General features: G+C 32.0%; 1 protein-coding gene across 5 annotated transcripts in view; it reads left to right on the top strand.

Moving 5' to 3' along the window:
* Window positions 1-27,484, top strand: part of LOC136028879 (nephrin-like) — a 252,420-nt gene that overhangs the window by 216,326 nt on the left and 8,610 nt on the right. For 2 of the 5 annotated variants that reach the window (XM_065706830.1, XM_065706828.1), the window contains 3 exons: window positions 8,426-8,608; window positions 12,244-12,398; window positions 17,417-17,621. In XM_065706830.1, coding sequence (XP_065562902.1) covers window positions 8,426-8,608; window positions 12,244-12,398; window positions 17,417-17,621 — 543 coding nt within the window. The remainder of the gene's footprint in view (window positions 1-8,425; window positions 8,609-12,243; window positions 12,399-17,416; window positions 17,622-27,484) is intronic. The other 3 variants (XM_065706829.1, XM_065706832.1, XM_065706833.1) reach the window with 3 other exon arrangements.

Here is a 27,484-nt window from a genome sequence, read left to right as displayed (position 1 = left end):
TCACTTATTGAGTGTGTTCTGTATAATACATAAGTACCGTTAATGTCCATTATGAGGGATGATAAAGCCATTGATCATTCAAAATTTATTTTTGTCTTTTTTTTCTCAAGAATAGGACGTTAAGCTTAAGGTTGAAGGGTAAGGAACTTACTTTTTTTCTTCAAAAATATTTAAACATTTTGAATGCTCTTCTTGGCCCCTTTAATATTTAATAAACATGATTATAATTAAATATAACGATTTTAATTTAATATAATAATTAAATATAATCAATAATCAATATTTTATATTCTTTCTTCATTACAGTGCTTCAACCAACATTTTAAAAATAATTGCCAGTTTTTTTCTAAATTATATGACAATTTATTTGTCTATATATACACATACGAATGGGGTCTGGGGGTCTTAAAGACAGTCTTAAATCTTTGAAAAATGAAAATTTTATGTATTTGCCATACTAAAATGGCCCTAATCCAAATTACAAATACTATACATATTGACTTCTAAATGCCTCAAGATCTGGTATATTATTTGTTTATCATAGTAAAATCCTACAAAAAGGGGCTAGGGACCTCAAATCTCTACTAAGTTTTAAAAATTATGTATTTGCCATTTTTTCTAATAGATTCTCATTGGACTCTTTTTTTTTTCTTTTTTTTTCATAAAGTTTTCACAGATGCATAGGATATGTTTTTCGTTCGGAACAAATTTATTTCACTAACCAGGTTAGACTCTCAAACCCCTCACCCTTCTCAAAGCTTAAAACCTCTCTAGTCAAATTCATATACTCTGTATTGACTTCTAACCGTCAGTCAGACAAGTTTTTAATTGAAAATGTACAAACACTGATATTAAATTTTGATAACGTACTTAAGATTGAAAATCACCAACATTTCAGATTTCTTTTTTCAAAAAGTTGCACAGATGTACAAGATAGCTTTCCCATCTTGAGCAAATTCATTTCACTAATCAAAGAGCAAACTTTCTTAATAGACGTATTTCTAAACATCCGATTGTGAAAAGTCCCCCTTCTCCCAAATATTCATGAAGAGTTGTAGATATTCATGAGATCAAGGATAATCAGAATTAGTTTTCCCATACTTCAACGACTAGAAAGCCAGTGATTGCTTAGGGATTTCCTGACATAAACAGCTCTGAATTCAGCTGGATGGCTTTCTAAGTGCAAACAATGTCATAAGTTTAAGACCTTATTTATATGTATAGTTTTTGAAAGACCAACATTTCGGATCCTCTTCAGAATTAATGCAAAACTTTCAATGATTCTGGTTAACCTTCCATCTTGTGTCATGAAATGATATAAGACATTGCGCATGGGCTTTCGGATCCTTTTCGGCTTTTTCGACGTTTCTGTGATTTGTTTTCAGTTATTTTAATTTAATGCGCCTTTCCTTAACTTTTTTCATGAACGTGGCCTCTTCTCCTAAAATATGCCCCCCACCACAAAAAATCTGCACATTGGCGTCTTGGGCATCATGGAGTCATGATTGCTACTGGAATGCAAAAATCGCAATAAAAACTAATTTATACCCAATTTAAAGAATTCTTCCTTTTTAGCTACTTATCGTTTTGAGTTTAACTAGTATGAGGGTAAAATATGAACACCATGGCAATGATGGTCACACTCATTTGGGAAATGTCAAATATTAGCAACACCTTAAGAGGTCCTGTATCCAGTTTTTTTCGGGGGGAGGGGGTTACAACAAAAAATGTTCCCTTTTTTTCAAAAAAACTTTAAAAAATCATCGCAAATTTGTTTATATTCATTTTGTTATGTTTTTGCAAGTCAGAAATATATGAAATGGGGGGTAAACCCACTAACCCCTCCCTTGGATACGGTCATAACCCTAAGTAAAGTTGTCTCATATTCTTTACAAGAGATGATTGCTATTTTTTTCTGATTAGCGGTACCGTTAGCACCATTGTTAAGATGCGAATGGCTTGGGTTACCAGCTATTTGATATAATAGTCAATAAGCTACCATTCTTTGATCCTTTACGCCACACCAGTGCCGCCAGGGTATAGTAACGCGGTCGAGCTGTTTCATAAGGTTTCTACATTCTATTCCCGCATTGATTCTACGACCAGCGTTGGTTTGCAAAGACCACGAGTGTTACGCTACCTAAAAAACTTTCTTTTGCTAACACAAAGTTATCTTGCTTAGTAAAGGATTCTCTCCCTGTCCCCAACCAATCTAATTTCAGCCTCTCGCTTGGCTCCCAACCCTAGTCTATGCCTAGGTGAAAATAAGTCATTGGTAAAATAAAAAAAAGGTGACAGCTCACACACAACCTGACACAGTCAAAACAGAGGCAAGATCAGTGTTGCCATGTCAAAATTTTGATCCGTACCTAACAGAGCTCTAAAAATGTACTTTTTCGGGAAAAAATACGCGCATCTTCCTTCGAACACTACTCTCTACAAAATAAACAACCAGGGTAGGTAATTTGCACCTTTACCCATTTATGTATTACTAACGGGTCACATATTAAGTATAATTAAACAGGCCTACCTTAGGGATGGAATTGACCTTGTTCTTAACGTTTTAAATTTAATGCAAATTTCTTGAAACGAACAATTGAAAACGTACATTCACACAGAATTTAAAGAGTCCATTCAAAGTCACAAAGAAGAGAAAGACAAGTCGCGAGACATCAGTATTTTTATAACAATGAAAAATGAGAGTCCTAATTCCGGCTATCGAAAAAATCGCTGAATTTTGTTGCAAATGTACTGAATTTTGTACCAGTTTGGCAAAATTGTACCGAATTTTCGACTTAAAGAATAAGTTGTAAAGATGTACAAATCGGAGGAAAATGTACAGAATTTGATACAATTGTAAGCTACCACCCATACCATCACTGTACAAGATTAAATTAATAATGCACAAAACTTCGCGGGTAAATTCTCGCACGGAGGTAAGTGCCTAGCTCTGACCCTGTGGCAAGAAATGCCGAAATCTAACTGAAATTATTCAGTATCATTTGCGGATTTTGAACTCTAGATTTCACCTGTGTGAATCAACGCTTGCCAGCATTTTCAAGCTTCGATCAATTAACGAATTCTTTCAAAACACGTTAACAGTTAGGTCCAGGGTGTAAACATTACAATTGGGGGTAAATGAAGTTAAATTTACAAAAAAGGGCATTTTTTCTGATAAAAGGGCCAAGCATATCAACACTATAGTTCGAAGTGCCAGAGACAGTGAAAATGTAATCTGGTCAGTTGAATTAGTTAACGGGAGCCTTATACGGTACTTGTGTATTATTCAGAACACACTCAATAAGTGAAGTTGGGTTCTTTCGTGAAACAAATTACGATGCAGGTACATTTTATTGAAAAATTTTGTATATAGAGGTGGTTAGGTTAGGTCAAGTTAGGTAGGTTAGGCTAGATCTGACGCACTGTTTTGTTGTGGGCAACAACCCCTTATCCTTGAAAAATATAATTATCTCTTTTTTTCAGTCTTTGGCAAATCCCAAATCTTCATTTCAAAATCCATGTTCAGAAACTATCTTCTATCACTATGCATAGCAAAGTAAATTGAATTTTGTCTTTTTGGCTATGAAATCGGTTTTTGTCATAAAATGTACTTGCATCGTAGTTTGTTTCATGAAAGAACCTAACTTCACTTATTGAGTGGGTTCTGAATAATACATAAACTTATATGTTTATGTATTTATACATTTATGCATATCTTGAACAGTTAGGAAAAATTGGGAGTAACATTTTCAATAAAAAAAAGCCATAATATGTAGTTGTTGACAGTAGCGGGTACCAAATAAAAAAAAAAGAAACCTGGGTGAAAAATCAGAAGGAAAATAATCTAAAAAGACATGGCATCTAACAGCTTAAGAAGAAGTAGCTTTCCTTCGAAGTCTTAGAAGTCAACACATTGCTAACGTTTGAAATTTTACGGACGAAAAGCGCTGTTAAATTTAATTAACCAGTTTCGCCCATTTATTTTCACGTTTTTATGTGGCAACACTGACGAAAATTTTAGTAATTCCCTAAAATTAATCAGTTTGAAACAATCTAAAGACAAACATTAAAAATAGCAATTTTCAAGCATGTGTATAGGGGGACTGTAATATCTTTGGTGCTTCAACTGAAAAGAGCTACTATTCAAGAGAAAAAGATAATTTATCTCAAATTTCTTATTAATGCACTGCGCTGTAATAGTCCTGTTCAATTTTTCCTTAGTTTACTTATATTTTCTGTCTAAAAAATGTTAATTAAAGATTAAGAATATTTTTTTTAAATAATAATACTGTTAATAATGATGTCATTAACAATAATAGTAAATAATAATTTTTCCTTAATTTGTATATATTTTCCGTTCTAAAAATATTGTGTAATTTAAATAAATTTATGGATGTTTTCATCCTAAAAGCAGATATTTACATAAAAAAGTAAATAGCTGGTACACAATAATGAAATATTGAAAAACGAAATTTCACCTCAGTCTGTGACAGAATTGTGCTTGTAATGAAATCAGGTTGTGGCATGTGGCCTTTTGTAAAGTTGTCCGTAAATGGGGGGGGGTATTATGAAATATCTCGTAATACCTGCCACATAACTAAACACACGAAACACAATAACTAAAAATAGAACTCAAAAATGCAATAAAAACGACGGAGCATTAAGCTATGTGTTTACAAATCAGCAAGAAATAATTTTTAGGCCTATAAAAGAATGCTATTTGTTTTTTTTTTTTTTACTTTTGATAAGGGAATATCGTATGTTTTGAATAGCATATTCAGTTAAAACAGGAAAAAAAATATAAAATAAAAGGAAAATAATTAAAATAAAAAGAAAAAAGGTATTAATTTACAAGAGGTTTTTAATTCATTTACTCATCTTTATTATTCTTAATTATGAATTATATCTTACTCACACATTGGAGTTGTCTGTAAATATGGGAGGCATTACGAAATAAAACTAATACAGGAGCTAAAAGATAAAATACAAAACTTTATTTACTCAACTTCATTATTTTTACTTACAAATTATTCTAAACAAATATTCAAAAGAAACATTGGCAATATGTATAAAACACTATTATGGATTTACTTTAGATTTTAACACACCCTTTTCGTTTCAAATCAGAAATCATGGTGTAGGCCTAGCAAGGGAAGTTTTCTTGTATATGTTGAGAATAATTCGAGAAGATATGCGAAATTAGATGAAGATTCATCTTGACCAGTAGTGAATCTATCGGACTGAGGAAAGGCTCCTCCTTATTTAGGCCCAGTTGAATCTTGTGCCGTTATTCCTAGAGTAAAGGCAGTAAGTCGCAGTTCATCAACTAGGATAATTGGGCATTAAAAAAAAATTCACTTCTCTCAATTTTTTCCCTGTGGATAATTAAGCATTGTTTACTAAAATCCCTGTGACTTTTAGTTGGAACTTTCTTCTTCTTAATTTTAAATTATTTAAACTGAACGTTCAAAGAATAAATTAATAATTACCACAAAACATTATTGTCAGTTAACCTTAGGAGTTTCAACCGCGTTTTTCGCTTCCCTAATGAAAATCTCTTTTCAAAATCTCCTATTATGCACAAATATAAAATCTCCGAAAATCTCCATAGAGTAACAGGGGAAGATTTCTCGGATACGTTGGAAGAGACGTTTGAAAATTATATGCATTGGTTTAGTGCATAGGGAGTTTGTGACAAATCCAGGTGGAGGTGGTTCCACCTTGCTTGGCTACGGTTTAAATTTGCAGTTTAACTTACATTTTTATACGACTATTAAGAGAAACAAACTAAAGTCTACAAATCAGCATCATCAAAGTCTTCAAAAGTCTACGTAGAGTCTACATGCCCCTTATGATTGACAAGGATAATCGTAAGGCGAATACACAATCTATCCCATTCCTTCCACAATTTAGCCAGAAGATAGGAAATGTAAATAATTGAGGTGCTTAAATATTTGTTTTATTAATTATTGTATTTTATATAATATATAAAGTAGGCAAAGAGTAGCGTATGCCCTTTTGCGAGATTAGGGGGAAATTTAATTTGCCCCCTTCCACCAAACCCGAAATTCCAAGTCCTCTCTTTCGCCCCTAGAGCCTCTTTCGAAAGTTTTAACTCAAGTTCCTCCATTTGTGAGACAAAACATGGTATTCTTAAAAAAATACGAACAAATTTGTCGTTTTTTTTAAAGATCGCAAACCCCATTCAATCTCAGTAATAACAGTCGCTTACTTATAGGCTCCGGGCATTAACACTCTCTTGTCCCCAAAATCTGCGGAGTATGATTATAAAAGTACTTCGGATAAATATTGGCTTCCTGTCGGTTTAGTCAGGGGATTGTTTTCAAACTAGTGATTGTCTGTGTTTTAAGAACCCTTACCAATTAAAGTAAAGCAAGATAATTATCTGTGATTTTTAAGATTCAAGTCTTAGACATTATACTTACCTTTAAAACATTTAAACCAAATATTGAAAAGACGTAATAATAATTCCTACAAAACATTATTATTTACTCTCCTGAGATTTTCATCTACGCTTTTCACTTCTTTGGTAAGGATTTCTCTACAAGAATCTTATATTTTCTATCATGGAGCAACAGGGAAATTCTTTTTTGAATATGTTGGGGCAAGATTGGAAGAGACGTATGAAAATTAGATTCAGGAGTTTAGTGCTTTCAGTTTATTGACACTTTTTGAATTATGTAAATGTATTAAAAGGAGCTACTAATTTTCTTGGAAAGGTTGAACTTTTCTGGAAAGTAGGAGATATAAAAAGTTTCGACTATGATGGATGTAGTAGTAGAAAGCTTTCGTAATTATACTGCTTTCAAAAGTAAATGGATAACAAAAATAGAAGTAAGAAAATAATAAAAATGGTAAAACTGTCAACAATTTTAACGTTTTATAACATTTTGTATTAATAATATGATTCTCAATTCATTTCAATTTTTTATTTATAAAAAAAAAGATAGCAACTAAATTACTAATAACGATCCCAAAAAAGATACAAAAAAGCACTTGCGAAGTGGCATGATTGAAGTTTTTTGCAAGTGAAGTTTTTCATATATATATATATATATATATATATATATATATATATAATTGATTGTAAGGTTTGAAAGTGCCTATTATTGGGTTTTCCTGATGATTGTTGAAAAATATTATAAACACTGTTTTCTTTTAATAAATTTATGTTAGCTTTTCAAAATATTCCTTCGTTATATAATCTATAACAGAATACAATAAATGAGTGGTATTAAATGCTGGATCATAGTTTAAATATGTAAAATCGGCGTTAATAATAATTTCTATTATATATTTAATAACGAAAGAAATGAAAGAAAGGTTGAAATAGTCAGGTCATCTTGTATAGCATGAATATGCTGCCAAAAATGGCGCTTTTCAGTAAGCCAGGTGCAGGGCCATAGGAAATGGGTGGAGATTTTCGTTGGTGCAGTAATTTTTCGATTGGTATGGGATGGGTTCGTACGAAAACGCTTAAAATTTGTAGGAACTTCATGGGGGAGGCTAAATAATGAACCTCTGAATAGAGTTTGGGGTGGTGGAGCGTTTGGAGCCGTGCTTACCATTAGGTGGTAGGGTGATACAATGGGTTGTCCACACTACTTGTGATAAGATGAAATCGGTGTTCAAGATTTTAATATTTATAATGGGTGGAAACTCAAGTCCGTGAAGATACCTACTTTTCTTAGATTTTTTAAATCCACGTTCACCACAAAGCAGTCCCATGGCAGCGTGTCTGCTGAATTTTTTTTCCGTGAGGGTAAATAATAATAATACTAATAAAATAAATAAATACGAAAACTTGCTGATGCTATCAATCTAAATTTGGAAATTCTTGATATTTTGCAATGACTTGGGTTGAGAGTCTTCCCTGAGTATGTCCCTATTTTATCTATTCAAATCTTTATAGATGTTTCTAATATTTTTTTTTTCGAGTAAAAATATATTAAAATTTTTCCTCATTTAATCTGTTTATATATGATCACAAATGCCCAAACTAATTTTATTCTTTAAGTTGTTTTGATTTTTGTATGAAATATTGGTTTTTGACAATTTGAATCCTTTTAAAATTTAGTGGGAAAAGGCAGTTTATTTGTATACTTCCTCAAGGGGGATTTAAGAATAATTTTTAGTTTTTGCTTTTAGAAGGGAGGAGGGGACCGTTGAAAATTTCTCAGAACATTTTGAATATACTAGTGAAAGAAACGTTTTAAAAACTAGGATGGTAAGTATTTATAATGTACAAAATTTTAAATCAGATTCTGTTTTATTCCATTTTGGGCCAACTTTTGTTTTTTCGTCGCACTGTTATGTTTCATATTGAATTTGTATCACTTTGTGTTTGAATTTGTTCACTTTGTGCTTGTTTTGTGATTGCACTGCATGTTTTGTCTTCTGTTAGATTTATTTGATGAGAATATGACTGAACGTGAGCGCATGATGGCCGAAATATTGAAGGATCGAGCCGATGTATCAAAAATCGTAATTGTTGGTGTATCGATAGCTGTATCGTTACTGCTGATTTTGAACCTTGTTATTGCGTTTGTTTGCTGCTTTCGTAGAAAAAAGAAATTGCTTGAAGAAGGTTTGTTTGTGCTTTTTTTTGTCTTTTTTGTTATCGAATCAGTAGGTACCACATACCTTTTAAAAAAAAATCTGTTTTTGTTATTATGATTCAATTTTTTATTTCTATATTTCTATTTATGGTTCTTTTTTAATGTTTTGTATTCGTCTTTTTCCTGGTCCTCATTTAAATCTCCAGAAAAAAAAACATCCCCGCGAAACTTTAAAAATATTATTCTCACTTTATTGTAAAATTGTGAAAATTATAAAATGTTGAACAATATTAGATCATAAATATAAAAGAGAAAACAATAATTTTATTTTTCTAATTAATTATTTTTATTTTCTATTAATTATTTAATTTATTTATTTTTCTACTCTTAAAGGCCAATCTACTGCTGAATCATTCCCATATTCAAACTCGTGTTAAACGTGAGGTTTATCTTTTTGTTTTGGGAAGAGAATATTCAAAACATATTTTATGTAATTGTTGCTACGTTCTGCTTATTCTGGTATTAGATCCATTTGAATATAAGTACACAACGAAAGATCATTTCAAAAAAGTAAATTTATTTTCAGAAAGTGTATGCTTTACTCAATTTTTTTCGACATAGTTACCAAGTTTTTTGAAACACTTATCATAGCTCTCAACTAATTTTAAGGTAAAATCTATAAGAACTTGCCACCGTCTCCAATAACCAAGATTTCACTGCTGTTTCTACGTCGTCGTCATCTTTTTAACGGTTGCCACCGAGGTGGCAACCGGTTGAACTGGAAACGAAACAGGAGTTTTGCATATCGAGGCAACAAAACATGGGATGGAAACACACTCACTCCCCTGAAAATTTGAAGGCCAGAAATTCTCTCTCCCAACGCAAAAACATGGCGTTGGTGTTTGGGAATGGGTATGGTGTTTTTTTGGTCGACTTCATGCAACGGAGGAACCACAGTCAATGCAGAAGCTGGAGAAGCATACTGCCTAACCCTCAGGAAGCTCCGCAGAGTGATAAAAAAAAAGCAAAAAAACTTGGCATGCTGACAAAGGAAATTGTCCTTCTTCATGACAATCCACGACCTCACACTACTGGTTAGACCCCTAATTTGTTCGACAATTTTGGCTCTGAAGTTTTAGAATACCCACAATACAGTTCTGATCTTGCGCCGATTGATTACCATCCGTTTCTCCACCTCGAGCAGCACCTCAGTGGCGAACTTTACAATGATGATGACGACGTAAAAACGGAAATGAATTCCTGGTTAGTGAAACAGGCGGCAAGTTTTTATACAGAGGACGCTTTAAAGTTAATTGAAAGGTTTGTTAAGTATTACAACAAACCTGGGAACTATGCTGTTAAATAGAATAAAGTATGTATTTTTAGAAAATCAATTTACTTTTTTAGATAATCATTCGCTATGTACTTGTGTTACTGATCTCAATTAAAAAACACCGCCTCGTATATATATAATAATTTTAGTTGTTGAGATTTAATTTGCGGCTCTATTAATCGTCTCAAAATGAAATTAAAAGATCACTAATTATGTAAATTTAAAATAAAACTACGACACAAACCAGAATTTTATCGCCATCATTTTTTTTTTTTTTTTTTTTTTTTTTTTTTTTAGTGACTATATAAGTTTTGTGCCTGATGGAGTTTTCCCTCGTCTCTCATAAAATAAGTTATGTAATTTTCATTTTTTTTTTCTTTCTTTTCTATCTAGCTCCTTTAATCCTGCTTCCAGAAATTATGTTTAATTTATTCATAATTCTTGTTTTCTTCGTTGATAAGTCTTTCGTGTTTTATAAATATGGAGTCGGTGCTGCAAAATGACCGATCCTGAAGGAGGTCGTATAGATGAAATTACCATGCCATTTTAGAAAGTTTTAGAGTTATTTTAGAAAGCTCTCCCAATTTTAGTATCTCGGTGGGGAAAAATTATTTGATTAACGAGTGAAAACTTCCTTCATTTTGACTTTTTTAGCTGTAAGATTAGATCTATGTCATAAATTGTGACTGTCAAAAGCCCTGACGGCCCAAATCTGCGTTTTTGAGGCAACGGGCACAAAAAGGAACACATAAAAAACGGACCTCAAACCTTTACAAGGCAACGTTAAGAGGTAACAACGAAAATTCTTGTGAAATATAAATAGAAACTATATAAATAGAAACTATATAAATATAAATAGAAATATAAATAGAAAATTTATATAAATAAATAGTCAAAAGCTGGTAAAAAAAAGGTTGAAAAGAGAAAATCATATGAAAAAGTAATAAAAATAAACTAAATGAGCTTTTGTCTGTATAATTTACTGGTGAATTTTCTTAATTCCGAATCATGGATAATGAAAAAGGGGAAAAAAAATGCTTGGGTGAAATATCACTTTGGGGTCCTTTTTGGTGACTTATTTTATTATCTCTTGGCAAAAAAAAAGAGAAAAAAGGTTTGTGTCGAAAATGGTTACTGTTCCAAGGCATGGCAGACCAAATTTGCATTATTGAGTCAACAGACACAAAAAGGAACATTTAAAAAACAGGCTTCAAACCCAAGAAATTGAATAGAAATAAAATAAATGATCTTCTATCTTTATGATTTGAGGGTCGCTTTTTGTTGATTCTGACTCGTAGTTAGAGAAAAAGAAACATGTGGCTTGGTGGAATATCATTTTGAGATTTTTTTTTGTGCTGACGCAATTTCATTATCTTTTGCGATTTTTTTTCTTTGACAACGATTAAGAATTTTAATTTTTTGAATATAGGGCAAAATTTAAAGGGAAAAGAAGGAGGTTAATTTCAATTCTTCAGATAATAGCAAAATCTTGTCACCTGATTGTTTCTATTTATTCGTTTGTTTGTTTTTCAGTTTTCTTTTTTTTCTTATTGAATTTACTCTTATTGTCCTTGCTTTTAAATTACTCCCTTATAAAATTTAGTTGGCAAGGTAAATTTATTTACCTGGAAAGAATAAGAGGAAGGGTAGTGAATTCTACCTATATTAAAAGGAGAAAGTTCTACATAAATCCATAGAAATCTAACATCCGCAATGATTTGTAAATAATGTATCTTTTTAAATGATATATATTTCTCTATCTTCTACTATTCTCTCTCTTTATCACTCTTACTTACTAATTCAGGCCCTCTTCACACTCCTTCTTTTGTCGAAGTTGCCCCTCCCAGTAAATTTATTCCAGCATGTGTGCCTGCTTTAAATATAGAAATTAAAAACGAAGAATACCTTTGCTTGATTGCTGTATCTATTTCTTTCATCCATACAGCTCATTACTAACTCATCACTCGGTGTTCATTCTGCTCGCTATATTTCTCTGTTTCCTATAATCCTCTCTTTTTATGTTTTTCTCTTTCTCATACTTGCTCACTCTTTCACATCCTCTCTCACTTAATTCGCCATTTGCTTAGTCATTCGTTCATGGCTCATTAGCTCACTCGCATTTCTCTATTTCCTGCAATCCTCTCTCTCTCTTTTCTCTGTTTTTCTCCCTTTCTCTCATTTCTCTCTCTCATTCACTCCTCCAGGGCTTTCCACTCAATCCCTCATTCGTTCTTGCTGTAGTTTAGCTTCAAAATATTCCATGGCAGTTCCCTCAACAGATATTTAAGATTTCAAATCGGGTCCATTACTTTACCAAATTAATTTTTCCAGCAGCCTCGAGCGACGGTTGTAGTTCTAGTAAATCCGGTACAATTGAAATGTATGCCCCAAGCAGTTACAACGGCACTGTTACTGGAGAAACTTTGAGTTCAATCTCAGAGAAAAGTGAAACATATAGTCATAATGGAAGCCATGAAGATTATCAGGTAAGACTCCCATCTGGGTTGTAATCCCTTCTTACGTAGGAATCATCTTAATGAAGGGATCTTGGCTTTAGAAACTTCTGACTCTTGACTACTAATGGAGTTCGGTGGCAATGCCGTAGATTTTTCTTCATGAATAATGGAAAATACCGGGCAAGATAGACTTATTTCCACTGGGTCATATGAAAAAAACGAAGGATTAAAATGATGTTAATGATATATTTTGGAGTTTGAGATGGATTGCATTAAATAAGTATGGAATCTTGTCACAAATGATTAATAATAAAACTTAATAATCTGTTAAAGGCTGAAAATCCAGTGATAAGAGGTAAACACAGTTAATTCATTTAATAATTCAAATCATAAAAATTAAAAAAAATGTATTAATTGAAAAACCAATTTAAAAACATGCTTAATTAAGAAATTTACTAAGAGGCAAATTCAAATTATTAATTAATTGTAAAAATATTGAACATTAACAAAAATAATATTATTTAAAAGTATTGAAATAAGACTCTTACAATTTATAATTCTAAAATATTAAAATCATAATGCTTAAAATAGTTGTTAATTCATTTAACATATTTTCGATTTAATACAACATTAAACGTGTTTAATGCTTTAGACACATACCCCATGGAAAGAAATTACTAAAAAAAGCCTAAAGAGGTTATTCTATAATTAATCGTTACGAAAAAAGACGCAACATCAAAAGATTAATCAATTTATATGACAAAAAAGGAAAAACTGTAACTTGAAGATGGAATCATAGCTCGGGTAAATTTACTAAGCCCTTCAGCCCTCTACTTTAAGTATCTAAGGATATCTGATGTTTAGACGAATCAAGAGATATCTCCCGAGTGATTCGGTTCTCGGTTCCAGGTCAAGATTGGTAGTTTCCTCTTACGCTGTCTTTCGAAATTTTCTGGTGACCTAGGTCATTGCCAAACAGTAAGACTCTTATCCTAATTTCAATAATTACTATTGCGATACAATTCATCCCCCTTCTGTTGCCAGGTGTTAAGGAGGGATTATTTTATGTATTATGTTCTCTCTTCAGGTATTCTCAAACCACGGTTAAGTAAATGACAGTATTTTACTCAATTTTGTTTTAAATATTGTAATTAAGGAGAACGATATAAATACGCAAAAGCAGTAGTTAATACCTGGGACACCATCAAATTCCCCCTTTTCCACCAATGTGGTTTAATATGTATATCATTGACTATGGATGATTCAAGCTAGAATGTGCTCCGTTTCAGTTTTGCTTTGGGGGTTAACGTCGTTCTTCTAACAAAGCACGTTGGGAGTACATCAGCCTGGATAATCAAATGTTTGTCCAAAAACCTGAACCCTCCAATGCGACAAGATAAATCCGGACAGCTAAAGGTATGCAAAAATGCCTGAGATAATGATTACTCTTAATGAATCTCAATCCCTAGAATTAAAAACATGCGACAACGAGCATCACAACGAATCACAAACAAAAATGAACACATTGAAATCTGTGATTAAAAGACATGTGCAACATGCATTACAACGAATTACAGACGAAAATTAAGCACTATGAAATATGCGGTTAGAATACATGCAACAATGAGTATCCACAACGAATCCCAGTTGTGAATGGTGTATAACGAAATCTGCGGTTAGAAGAGAACCGACAGCGAGAATCACACATCAAGTCTGCCACGTACCAGTGCCAGGGGCCGACCGAAGCTCAGCATATATACTTATGTAGACATATCAACATATATTGCATTAATATATATTCAATAAAATATGAATATCCAATACTAATGATAAATGTACATAATACATATTTCTAAATAAAATAGGTATTATCAAAATGTAATTATAATATTAAATAACTATTTGTTTTTTATTATTTCATTGCGGAGGACTTTAATTTTCAATTATTCTGACTTTTTATAAAAATGTATACAGTAATAAAGAAAAGAGTTAGAAACTATATTTTGTTCTCGGTCGCTTAGATTAAATACACCACGAGCAGGTTCATTTTTCACTTTCAGATCCTTAATATATCCGAAGAGACAACAAAGTTGAGAAAAAAAAAATTGACTAGGAGATTAATGAATCCAGTAAAACAGCAGACTTTCTAATTGTAGTTTTTCCTCTTGTTTTATTGGCAAGACTTACAGGGCTTTCTCTTCTAATTTCTATTGCTCAATTGTCCGGATGAAGCTCTAGGAGACAGTAAAGAAATTTCTTTCTGTGGAACCTACTTTCCATTGTTGATAGAAAATGCTACTATATTCAGTAATGTCCTGGTTCTCAGTTCATAAAAATGTAGGGATGAGGGTAAACGTATTTGTCAAAATTTCGGGGACGGGCAATTTGTTGTTATTTCAATTTGATCAGTGAAAATACAAAAAGTAATAAATCAATGAGAATACTAAAATTAGAATTTTCAAAATCAAGTGGCGGGAGGGGCAAAAAATCTTGGAGAGAAATTATTTTTATAGCTTTAGCTTTTAGATTAGCTATTGGCTGACTGCATCTCATCAACGCTGTCAATTATATATTGTTGAAAGCATTTAATTCTCTTTCGATCTTTCCGCTAATTTGCAATTGAAACGGAAACCTTCAAGAAGAAGTAGAGAATAACTCTAAAATAGTTTTTATTGAAATGACGTAATTCTCTCCCTTATTACTTTGTTTCTCACCTAGTGCTGCCCGAAAATTATTAATATTCTACATTGCAAGCATTTAATTCTTAGTTGATATTTAAATCAATTTACGATTGAAACTGACGGAAATCTTCAAAAAGAAAGAGAAACTGGCCTTAAATCCCTTCTAGAAAAGCCATGTAATTTTTTTTCTTCTTCCCTAGTCCTTAAGAGACGGCTTAGTGCTGCAGTGAGTTCTTAGTAGTAGTAATATTAAATACGCTCAATTTTAGATATAATTTTTCACTGTTTGTAATGAAAAGTGACGGAAAACTTCAGGAAGAAGCAGAAAAGGCCTCTTCAATTGTTTTTAATGAAGGGACAGAATTCTTTTTCTTCTTCATTTAGTCCTCAGTAAAATTGATGAGGTTATATATTAAATTAATTTAATTCTCAGTTGACGTTTAAATCAACTTATAATTGAAAGAGACCTTCAAAAAGAAGCAGAAAATGGTCTTCACTTTTAGAAAAGCAATGTGGTTTTTTCTTCTCTTCTCTTAGTCCTTAAGGGACGGCTTGGTGCTGCAATGAGTTGTTAGTACTAGTTAGTAGTAGCAATATTAAATATATCTAGATACAGCCTTTCAGTAACTTTTTATTAAAAATGACGGAAACCTTAAGGAAGAAGGAGAAAAGACCTTTTAAATTGTTTTAGTGAAGTGACGCAATTCTTTCCCTTCTTCTTTTAATCCTCGAACAGGGTTATACGTAATTTCATGTGTTTTGTATTAGATACTTTAAATTCTCTGTTGACCTTTGTGTCAATTTATAATGGACAAATAACGGAGACCTTCAAGAAGAAGCAGAGAATGGCTATAAATCGCTTATAGAACAGAGACATAATTTTTCTCTTCTTCTCTAAGTTCTTAAGCAGGGTTGTACTCAATACCAATGCCATTCTACATCAGATACATTCAGTTCTAAATAGGACTTTCGATTATTTTGTAATTAGATGCAGAAAATTAAAGAAAGCAGACAAACAAAAAGAAACAGGAAAAAATAATTCATTATTAAATTTAGAATATGAAACTGGAAAATTATGCTGAAGAGAATAATAATGTTAACCAGAACTTCTACAAAAAGTGAAATAGAGACTGAGAATAGACATGGAGTTTTTGTGGATTTTTTATATCCACTCTGAACAGCGTTGTTTTTTGGAATCTAATTTGTATTTTTTTATTTTTATATAAAGTTAGTGGGGATGGGTCAAAACTAGCATTGCCCCTACGCCCTGAAAAACCTACCTACCTCTCTGCTCCTGTTGCCCATCTTCCAAATATTAGTAGTCGATAAATATGGGCCCGGCTTCCCCCCTCTGCGTGTAATGGTGACTGAGCAAGCGGATTCATACCGTTGACTTCCATCCCAAACAAAAAATTTTTTGCAGCGAAATTCGAAACCTCAAGCATATAAGATTACAACTACAGCGTGTCACTCACCTGGTTGAGGCTGCCCATTTCCTAAATGTTTGCCAGGAAGGGAGTTTAGAAAGGAGGCTGGGGCATTTTCGAACTGAAGACTCAATTTAGGACGCTGATATTCAAGCAATTAAATTTGGGCAACATTTATAAATGACGTCACACTTTTGGCAGGAATTTTGGGATTTCAAATTTGATTGTTTTTTTTTTTGGGGGGGGGGGCTTTTTACTGTAGTTAACGATAATTTTTATATAAATATTCCAGGCCAAACTGTAAGAGGGAAAACTGAAACCAACAGTCACAATTTCTTTCATGCATCCTAATCATTTTGTTACTGGCAGGATTGAACTACGCTGTATTGAGGCGCTGAAGCGCTGTAATTTCTCTGTTTTTTCTAAACAAACAGAAACTGAATTAAGTTTAACTCGTTTACTTATTATTATTGGTAAACAAAAAAACAACCAAAAGAAAGTACTTGCACAGTCGGTAAAAATCACTTACCCCCTCGCAATATTTGGCTCTTGTTATTGAATACACATGTTCTCCTGGCTAAGATAATAGAATTTTAACACATGACTTACTGTTATAAGATTTTTATTCAGTCTCTTTGGCCAGGGGTAAGTGTCCCTCACCTCCACCTTCCGATCCCTTTCCACGACAATAAATCCTTATGATCCACAAATTTATATTTTAATTGACAATTACAGTGGACATAGGCAAGGCAGTATCTATTATTTTTGTTCGGGGAGGGCAGAATGCAAAACGCGCATCAACATATTTGTATATGTATTTTCGTTTCTTTTTACCAATTGGACAAGAATTTTGAAGAGGAGGGGGTTCAAATCTGGTATCCCCCCTTAAATTTGGCCTCAGATCTAGGTATTGAAGTTACTATTTATTTTCCTATTGCAGAATGATGTTCATCACGGCAAGCCAGCACTTAGTACTTACTTGGTCGACCCCATTGAACCGCCGAAAGAATATAATCACAGAAATCTTAATCTAGGCACAGGTGGCACATTACCCAGAATTAATAAGCTATCAAATTACATTGATCAAGAAAATGAAGATAATTATATTGACACAATGCGAAGAAACGCATATAATCAATCTATTGGTAAGTCAGTCCAATATGATTTCATATTAGTGATAAGCTCAAAAGCGTTGTTCAATTTAACTAATTAGTTTGTTTTATATGTTTTCATAGTTCAGCGTGGCAACGCTGAACCGTTTTTACATCCATTTGCAGTGTTTCTTTATCAAAAAAAAATATTAATTAATAAAAAATAATAAATATTTGGCATTGCTTTCCAATGGCATCCTGGAATGCAAGATGCACCTGCTTCTATTACAAAACCATTCTTATTTCAGAAGTTCTATCATTATAGTGTTACACTACACCGTTTCTCCATTACTATTTGTCAGGCTAAGTCACCGGCTACCATTATGTGTTACCTTACCATTAACCTCATCATCTAATAACTTACCGTATAGCTTAGTATGAAGTTACTATTATTGTGTTAGAACAGTCCCACTGTTCCTTTAAGAAATTTGTCTTTGACAGCTTTTATCTATAACTAATTTATAATTAACTCAATTATAATTATATAATTATCAATTATGATATAATAATTATATCAATTATATCTATATATATAAAAATAAGTTGTCTGTGGATGGATGGATGGATGGATGTGTGGATGGATGTGTCAGGTGACGTCACCTGAAAAAACTGGATTAGGTGACGTCAAAACTGAAAAAACTAAAAAAAGGCAAAAACTACAAAAAAAACTAAAAACTAATAAAAAAAATAAAAAAGCTAAAAAACTAAAAAAACTATAAAGGTAAAAACCAATAAAAAACTAAAAAAAAAACTGAAAAAACTAAAAAAAGGCAAAAACTACAAAAAAAAACTAAAAACTAATAAAAAAAGTAAAAAAGCTAAAAAACTAAAAAAACTAAAAAAACTAAAAAAAGGTAAAAAACTAAAAAAAATAAAAAATAAAAAAAAACTAAAAAAAAGGAAAAAACTGAAAAATAAGCTAAAATAAAGGTAAAAACCAATAAAAAACTAAAAAAAAAAAGGAAAAAACTAATAAATGACGACACTCAAAGAGAAAGCGACCAGGACAAAAAACTAAAAAAAAAGGCAAAAACTACAAAAAAACTAAAAACTAATAAAAAAAATAAAAAAGCTAAAAAACTAAAAAAACTAAAAAAAGGTAAAAAACTAAAAAAACTAAAAACTAAAAAAAAACTAAAAAAGGTAAAAACTAAAAGAACTAAAAAAGAAAAAAATAAATGACGACACTCAAAGAGAAAGCGACCAGGACAAAAGGAATGTTCGATTAGCAATCAACAAAGCACCGGGACACAGGGAGTATAAATGACGACCAGGACACAAGTAAAAAAAAAAATTAACAAAACTAAAAAGAAGGTAAAAACTACAAAAAAACTAAAAAGAAAAAAAAACTAAAAACTAATAAAAAAACTAAAAAATCTAAAAATCTAAATAAACTAAAAAAGAAAAAAAAAGGAAAAAAATAAAGGAGAAAAACAAAACTAAAAAACGAATGTATATACAGACCGGTACACCGGGATACAAATGACGACCGGGACACAGGGAATATAAATAACGACCGGGACACAGGGACACAACTACAACGGGGACACCGGGGGAAACAGGGGGATATAAATGACGACCGGGACAAAAAAACTAAAAAGAAATAAAAACTAAAAACTAATAAAAAAAACTAAAAAATCTAAAAATCTAAATAAGCTAAAAAAGAAAAAAAAAAGGAAAAAAATAAAGGAGAAAAACAAAACTAAAAAACGAATGTATATACAGACCGGGACACCGGGATACAAATGATGACCGGGACCCGGGACACAGGGAATATAAATGACGACCGGGACACAGGGACACAACTACAACGGGGACACCGGGGGAAACAGGGGGATGTAAATGACGACCGGGACACCGGGACAGGGAATGGTCGATTAGCAATCACCATCAACAAAGCTCAAGGGCAATCATTAGAATCATGAGGTATAGATCTGAATACAGATTGTTTTCCCATGGACCATTATATGTTGCATGTTCAAGAGTCGGTAAACCTGACAATCTATTTATATGCAAAGACAATGGGACAGCAAAGAATGTTGTATATTCGCAAGTTTTACGTAGTTAAAACCATATATATATATCTATCTATATTCACAGGTGGGACATAGGGACACAACTACAATGGCGCGTAACTATTATGGCGCGTAACGACTTACGCGCGCGGGGGGGCTTGGGGGGGGCGCGAAGCGCCCCCACCAACTAGGTGTTGGGGTGGCGCGAAGCGCCACCCCAACAGCTAGTAATCTATATATATATATATATATATATATATATATATATATATATATATATATATATATATATATATATATATATATATTAATTAACTATATAATATTATTATATTAACATGTAATTTATTTACTAATTAATAACTAATTTAATTTATTTACTAATTGATAACTAATTTAATTTATTTACTTATAACTAGTTTGATTTATCTACTAATTTATTTACTGAAATTATTTACTGTGCTCAATGCCTAGCAAAATCGGATTTTTAGGTCATCTCCTAAGTATTTTTCTTATAACATCTTAGGACTGAATCCCCACCTTAGGATTGAATATAAATACCCATATGACGTCATTCTTGTTCATCCCTCTGATGTATTTTTTCATCATCTTGCTGCCTTTTTATAAGAACTTTTTCCCGAATTTTCACTAATTAAAAAAATGAACTTGTTCAAAACATTAACGTTTAATCCTTTTTGTTGTTTTTTATCTTTTCATTAAGCAATAACAGTTTCTAGTCTAATTATATAAGTCTATATTATAAGTCTGTACTAATAATAAGTCTATAAATAAGTTTATACTATATCAAAACATTGACGTTTAATCCTTTTTGTTGTTTTTTATCTTTTCATTAAGCAATAGCAGTTTCTGTAAGGATAGGTAAATAAGTCTATATTATAAGTGTATACTAATAATAAGTCGATACTATATCAAAACATTGACGTTTAATCCTTTTTGTTGTTTTTTATCTTTTCATTAAGCAATAGCAGTTTCTGTAAGGATGGGTAAATAAGTCTATATTCCTTTGAATCAGATTTATTACATATTTCTGATATTGAATGCCATTGAACATCTGATATTTCATATTTTACTTTTGGCTTAAAGTATATTTTTTCATCCACTCCATAAATTATGAATAATTTCATGCGACTATTGTGTTTACCAAAATATTCAACGTATTCATTTGTATTAATATACTCCTTACATTTGTATCCTACCTCCTCATAGACTTCACGGGCTGCACAATCAACTTCACTTTCATTTTCTTCAATTTTTCCGAAGCTACCATTAATCAAAGCACATCCATACCTGGGTATTTTCCTACAATACCTATGCCATTGATTGTAAATACTATCTACTTTTTGGACTTCCGTATTTAAAAATTTAACGCGATAAAATATGCATTTCATAAACTCCTTAATTCTTAGGCTTTTAAATAGACCTATATTGCTTTCATACAGAGACCAGTACGCCGCTTGGATATTGTTACAAACCTTAAACATATCTTTTCTATCTTGGATGGACATACTTAGAATATATTTGCCACATAAATCGCGTAAGAGTCCGTCATATCTGTAATTCTTTTGCCATTCGCTATAGCTTAGCCACATTTCATAGTGATCATACCCATTATTGAAGTTGTTATAAAAAGGCCAATTTGCTATGTAATATTGGTTAGTGGCGTCAAACGTATTCATTTTGTTTCGGGCTAAAAGATAACCTTGGTTGTATGTGTAGTCTATTGGCCACTCTCCGTATTTCATGTCTCTTAACCCCCTTGCATATGCATCAACGTTGTAATTGTAATAATTACCAAGAGGCCAACCCGTCTCCGCTGGTCGAAATTTGAGCTTGGCTGTAGGAATATTCCTTCTATTTTCAGTGGCCGCACTTGATGTATTACCCCCACGTATTAAATTTGAGGCTTTGCTAATTAACATTTGTGACGCTTGTTCTATATTTTTTTCTCAATTTTATTACCAAAGCATTGCCTTTATTTGAAAATGGAATTACAATGGACCCAAATTTGTTCTTTGTTTGTTTTTTTTTTTTTTACTTTTGCCTAAAATGTTTTAGTCTCTACATCAACCGTTTTCAGTAAGTTATAAAATTTTTATGCAATTTTTTGTATTTGCTTAAATTTTAATTATTTTAGTACACAAATGATAAAATCTCCGATATTATATCTATATATATAAAAATAAGTTGTCTGTGTGTGGATCTGTGGATCAGGTGACGTCATGTTTGTCCGCATATGACGTCTGAATTATTTCACACTAATACAAAAGAAGAAAAAAACTAAAAAAGGTAAAAACTACAAAAAAAACTAAAAAGAAAAAAAAAACTAAAAAAGCTAAAAAACTAAAAAAAACTAAAAAAAGGTAAAAATCTAATAACTAAAAAAAAAACTGAAAAAAACAAAAAAAGGCAAAAACTACAAAAAAATAAAAACTAATAAAAAAACTAAAAAAGCTAAAAAACTAAAAAAACTAAAAAAAACTAAAAAAAGGTAAAAAACAAAAAAAAACTAAAAACTAAAAAAGAAAAAACTAAAAAAAAGGAAAAAACTGAAAAATAAGAGAAAAAGAAAACTAAAAAAATATTAATAAATATAAAAAATATAAATATAAATATAATATAAATTAGCAATCAACAAAGCACCGAGACACAAATGACGACCGGGACACAGGGAGTATAAATGACGACCAGGACATAAGTAAAAAAAAAACAAAAAAAACTAAAAAAAATGGTAAAAACTACAAAAAAACTAAAAACTAATAAAAAAACTAAAAAATCTAAAAATCTAAATAAACTAAAAAAGAAAAAAAGAAAAAAGGAAAAAAATAGAAAAACAAAACTAAAAAACGAATGTATATACAGACCGGGACACCGGGATACAAATGACGACCGGGACACAGGGAATATAAATGACGACCGGGACACAGGGACACAACTACAATGGGGACGCCGGGGGGCACAGGGGGATATAAATGACGACCGGGACACCGGGACACAAGGAATATAAATGACGCCCGGGACACTCAAAGAGAAATCACAGACTGGAACATCGGGACACAAATGACGACCGGGACACAGGGAATATAAATGACGACCGGGACACAGGGACATAACTACAAAGGGGACGCCGGGGTGCACAGGGGGATATATAAATGACGATGGCGACTCAGGGAATGGTCGATTAGCAATCACCATCAACAAAGCTCAAGGGCAATCATTAGAATCATGAGGTATAGATCTGAATACGGATTGTTTTCCCATGGACCATTATATGTTGCATGTTCAAGAGTCGGTAAACCTGACAATCTATTTATATGCACAGACAATGGGACAGCAAAGAATGTTGTATATTCGCAAGTTTTACGTAGTTAAAAACATATATATATATATATATATATATATATATATATATATATATATATATATATATCTATATTCACAGGTGGGACATAGGGACACAACTACAATGGCGCGTAACTAATATGGCGCGTAACTAATATGGCGCGTAACGACTTACGCGCGCGGGGTGGCTTGGGGGGGCGCGAAGCGCCCCCACCAACTAGGTGTTGGGGTGGTGCGAAGCGCCATCCCAACAGCTAGTAATCTAATAAAAATGACGAACGACATTCATTGGGGGATGGGAGCTGGACGAAAATTGAAGAAATTTTGACGTCAGAAGCAGGACATCATTTTTAGTGAAAATTGTCGTTTTCCTACTGAATGTCTACTTTATGACTTTTGCTTTTCGTTAAAACAATGAAATGTTGTTAATTATTAAAAAAAAAATATCAATACCAAAATTAATTATACAAATCTTAGTGCCATCAACCATATCCTTTTTGTTTTTTCACCATTTGGTTCTAGGCGATAAATATACATAGAATACAACTTTCCAGGAAATAATTTGCATGCTCGGGGGGCTATTCATCAAATTTGATGAAAGAGATGATTGGTTAGATGTTCTGTAAAAAGGGGCTTGCTCAAAAGAAACTGTCACAATTTTTGCCTATATTTCAGGTTTTTCATTTATTGTTAAAATCAATATGGAATGCTACCAATTCTTTTCCATCAATTTTGAATTGGAAGTATGTAAGTTATAAACCAATAAGAGCATAAGAACTTGCGTCTACTTCAGTGCTTTAGAGAAGGCGAGGGAAGGGGGTTATTATTCTGTTTTTTTATGTTTGGGTATGGGTTTCATTCTTTTATGATTTTGATTTTTATACATCGTAAAAATAGTGTCAATTAGTGTCAAATATAAGTATCAATTAGCATTTTATATATCTGTACACACTTTATGAAAGGAAGATAAGGTAAAGAATGCGGCAATTAGACTTTACAGTCCCTACCGGTGGAGCTATCTCCGTTTCATGGCCGTTCATCCAGGAAGTGCAATGGGAGGTGGGAGGCAGCCATCCTGGCTTTCGCACCCCCTTTCTGTTTACCTTTTATTGATTTCTCCAGGTATCTATTTAGAGCCGGGTCGACTCTGGCTGAGCTTACAGTGTCACGCTACTAACCTCCGTTCCAAATAATAAAAAAAAATCAGCGACAACAGGATTCGAACTCAAGTGCTAACGAACAAAGGATCTTACGCACGTTGTACATCCACCTATACTGGCTATACGTCATATACGTGTAAATCTGCATATTTGATACATTGATAAATAGTAGTTTACCATTAAGCCAGCTGGTACAGTCAGTTTTAAGCCGGAATGAATTGAAAATTAAATAATGGGTAAATTTTTCATTGAAAATTGTCCCTGTCTTAAATGGAATTTTTTCTTTTTCTGTTTCCAATCTGAATGTAAAACGAAAGAAAGGGTGGTTTCAAGATCTTTTACTAAATTTTCTAGTAAGTTTAAGAAGTCTGCAATGGAAGATTCAATTGACTAATAATAAATAAATAAAACTCTGCGATTGATTAATATGGGATGAATAAACATACTTAAAAAATGTTGAAAAAAAATTGAATTCATCCAATGAAAGCATCAATGATTTATAAGACACAAGTGGAATAGGTTTATGTAACGGGCTATGAATAAGTTTATATAAATAAATAAAAAATAACGGTTTTTTGGACAAGCTAAATGAGGGGCACCCTTGAGCTAATTCAGACATTATACTCTACGCAGTATGAATTGGGGTTGAAGGATCAGAGACTGACCTCACGGATGGAGTGTATATGTTACCGTAAATGTTCGAAACTGGTGAATGGTGAATGTCTTTTTTTTTCTTGGATTTAGTCAGCGTTGCCAGTCAACTTTGTCAGTTTTATGCAAGGTTTGATAATGACAGGTTCGATTGGGATATTTTAGATTTTAACCCATTTCTTAGATTTGTAGCCTAACTTGAAAAAGCTTGTATATGGCTGAAAAAACTGATTCGCAAAGCTAAATGAAACCATGTAGAGAAAAAAGAATTTCAGAAATTCACCGGTGAATGTCGAATTAACCAAGTTTTGGACATTCAGAGTGACATAGGCTTCGAATTTTATTTATGTTATGAATTAATTTTTGGTTAGTTATTTTATTAGGAAATTGTTAAGATTATAGTTTTGAATCATTTTTTTTAGCTAAAAGAGTGCAGAATTCTTAGGGGCTCAGGGAGGTCCCGACAAAATAAAATAATAAGTAAAACATCCACTTGGACATTGTTTTGTATATTAATATATAAGATTGAATATATAAGATTATAATATATATGATTAAAATAAACATCTAAGGTAATATAAGATTATAATATATAAAATGTAAAGTAAATATGTAAGATAATATGAGATTAAAATATTAACATATAAGATACATTAGATAAATATAAGATATTAGATATATAAGATACATTAGATAAATATAAGATATTAGATATATAAGATAGATTAGAATATATATGACTAAAATAAAGTGTATTTAAAGCTAAAAATACAGTCATGAACACAAAAAAGTACAAATATCATAAACTTACATCAACGGTTCTCAGAAAACACTAAAATGAAACACAACATTTCCTTAATACTAAAAAATAAGACTGGAATATGCTACGAAAGTTCAACATAATAATTATTTATTATATATAAATAATAATAATAATAATTAATAATAATAATTAATAATAATTACAACAATAATAATAATAAACAACATAATAATTAATAATAATTTGTTTATAAAAGTTCAACACCGTTCAAGCTCTATGATGACAGCTTTTGACGACATCTCCAGTTGACGACAAAAAGTATTGACCATTTTATTCTTCCGATTGGCTGCTTTTGTTTCCTAAGAACTTTATTGATCTGGAATTTCTAACTTTATTGTTTCAACTAACCCATTATCATCACAAATATAAGTCTTGAAACAATCCAAAAATTGTCATTAACCTGTTTGCGTGAAAGCTTCGAATTATGTTCACCGTGCAAACATAGCTGTTTTCGACTTTCTGTTTTTCTGTTTGTGTTTCTATTTCTAGTCCTATTCTTTCTGTTTCTACTGTTTTTCTACTTTTTTTTTATATTCCTTGAAATTGAACCAACTTTCTAAACTCCTTGTCGGGAAATAGCTTTTATTCTACCTGTTCTAAATATTTATAAATATCAATGAAATAATGATCTCTTTTCCAGAGTTTTTTGGTTTATAGCCGTGATTCCCAACGTGGGGCACGGGCCTCACCAGTGGGGCATGGCGGTATTTTGGTGGGCCATGTGCAGGGACTTGTATCTTTCGACTGACCATACTATAGAGCCTTAATTAAAAAAAAAAAATCATGTGAATGACGTCACAATCATACGCATTTAAAGAGCAAAAAAGACACATGATAGTATTGCAATGATGTCAGCAATCGTATAAAAGGTGTTGTATATAGATAAAATTTAGTACAATTAGTATATTATCATTCTAAAAAATAGTATAAAATAAGTTTAAATTTCACAAGGGGGGCAACACGATTTTAGATATTCTTTGGTGGAGCATGGCCAAAATTTTGCAGGGGACCACTGTTTGTTAATCCCTCTCAACCCCAAACCCATTTGCAAGCGTCAAATACACTTCTCGATTTTTTTTTTTTTTTGAAATTTTGTAAATTTGAAATTTTCTAGGAATATGCTGTGTATGCTTCTTCTTCTTTGATTAGAAATTCGGTTATACCACTTGCACTTTTATTCTATTTTTGATTTTGTCAGTATTTAAATCTATAGATTATAAAGTCTCTGAAAATTACATTTTAAAACGACTTTCGTTTAAAAAGTGTTTTCCTTTTTTAGCAACCCTTAGGCCAAGTCGTTCAAGGTAAGATATAGCTGTTTTCATTATGATAACAGTAATCCGGTCTGTAAATTGGAATTTATTTCAGGGGTGGAGATAAAATTTAAAAAGAGCTCTAACCCTCCCTAACAGAAATGTGAGGTCCCCTTTGCCCAAAGAAAATTCTTGGTGAAAGTTTAAAACTGATTTGAGAATGATAGTTTTTTGGCAAATTTGGCTCAGGTAGGTAGGTAGGTAGGTATGTGTTTATTTCATCCAAAAAAACTACATAAATTGTATTTACAATCAATAATATGGTGCTAAATTGGGGGACCTAAAACAACTAAAAACAACAACATATAAATGTTGTTGCCCAGGACTGAAAGCCCGTGAAATGAAAGCTCAGGACTTTCGTATGCAGTTTTTGAGCTACTCGGAGGAAAGGGGTATTCGGCCCTTTTCTGGACCTTGTCTTCAAGCTAGCTTGAAGGTGAAGCAAGCTAGCTTGCTAGCTTTTTTGTTTTGTATTAGGGTAAAAAAAAATTAGATGCGATATAATATTGCCTAATTCTCTTAAACTGTAGATTTT

The sequence above is a fragment of the Artemia franciscana genome, chromosome 7 (genome assembly GCF_032884065.1).
Source record: "Artemia franciscana chromosome 7, ASM3288406v1, whole genome shotgun sequence".
NCBI classification, from domain to species: domain Eukaryota; kingdom Metazoa; phylum Arthropoda; class Branchiopoda; order Anostraca; family Artemiidae; genus Artemia; species Artemia franciscana.
The sequence above is the reverse complement of the archived record's forward strand: the minus strand, read 5'-3'. Positions and strand labels throughout refer to the sequence as shown.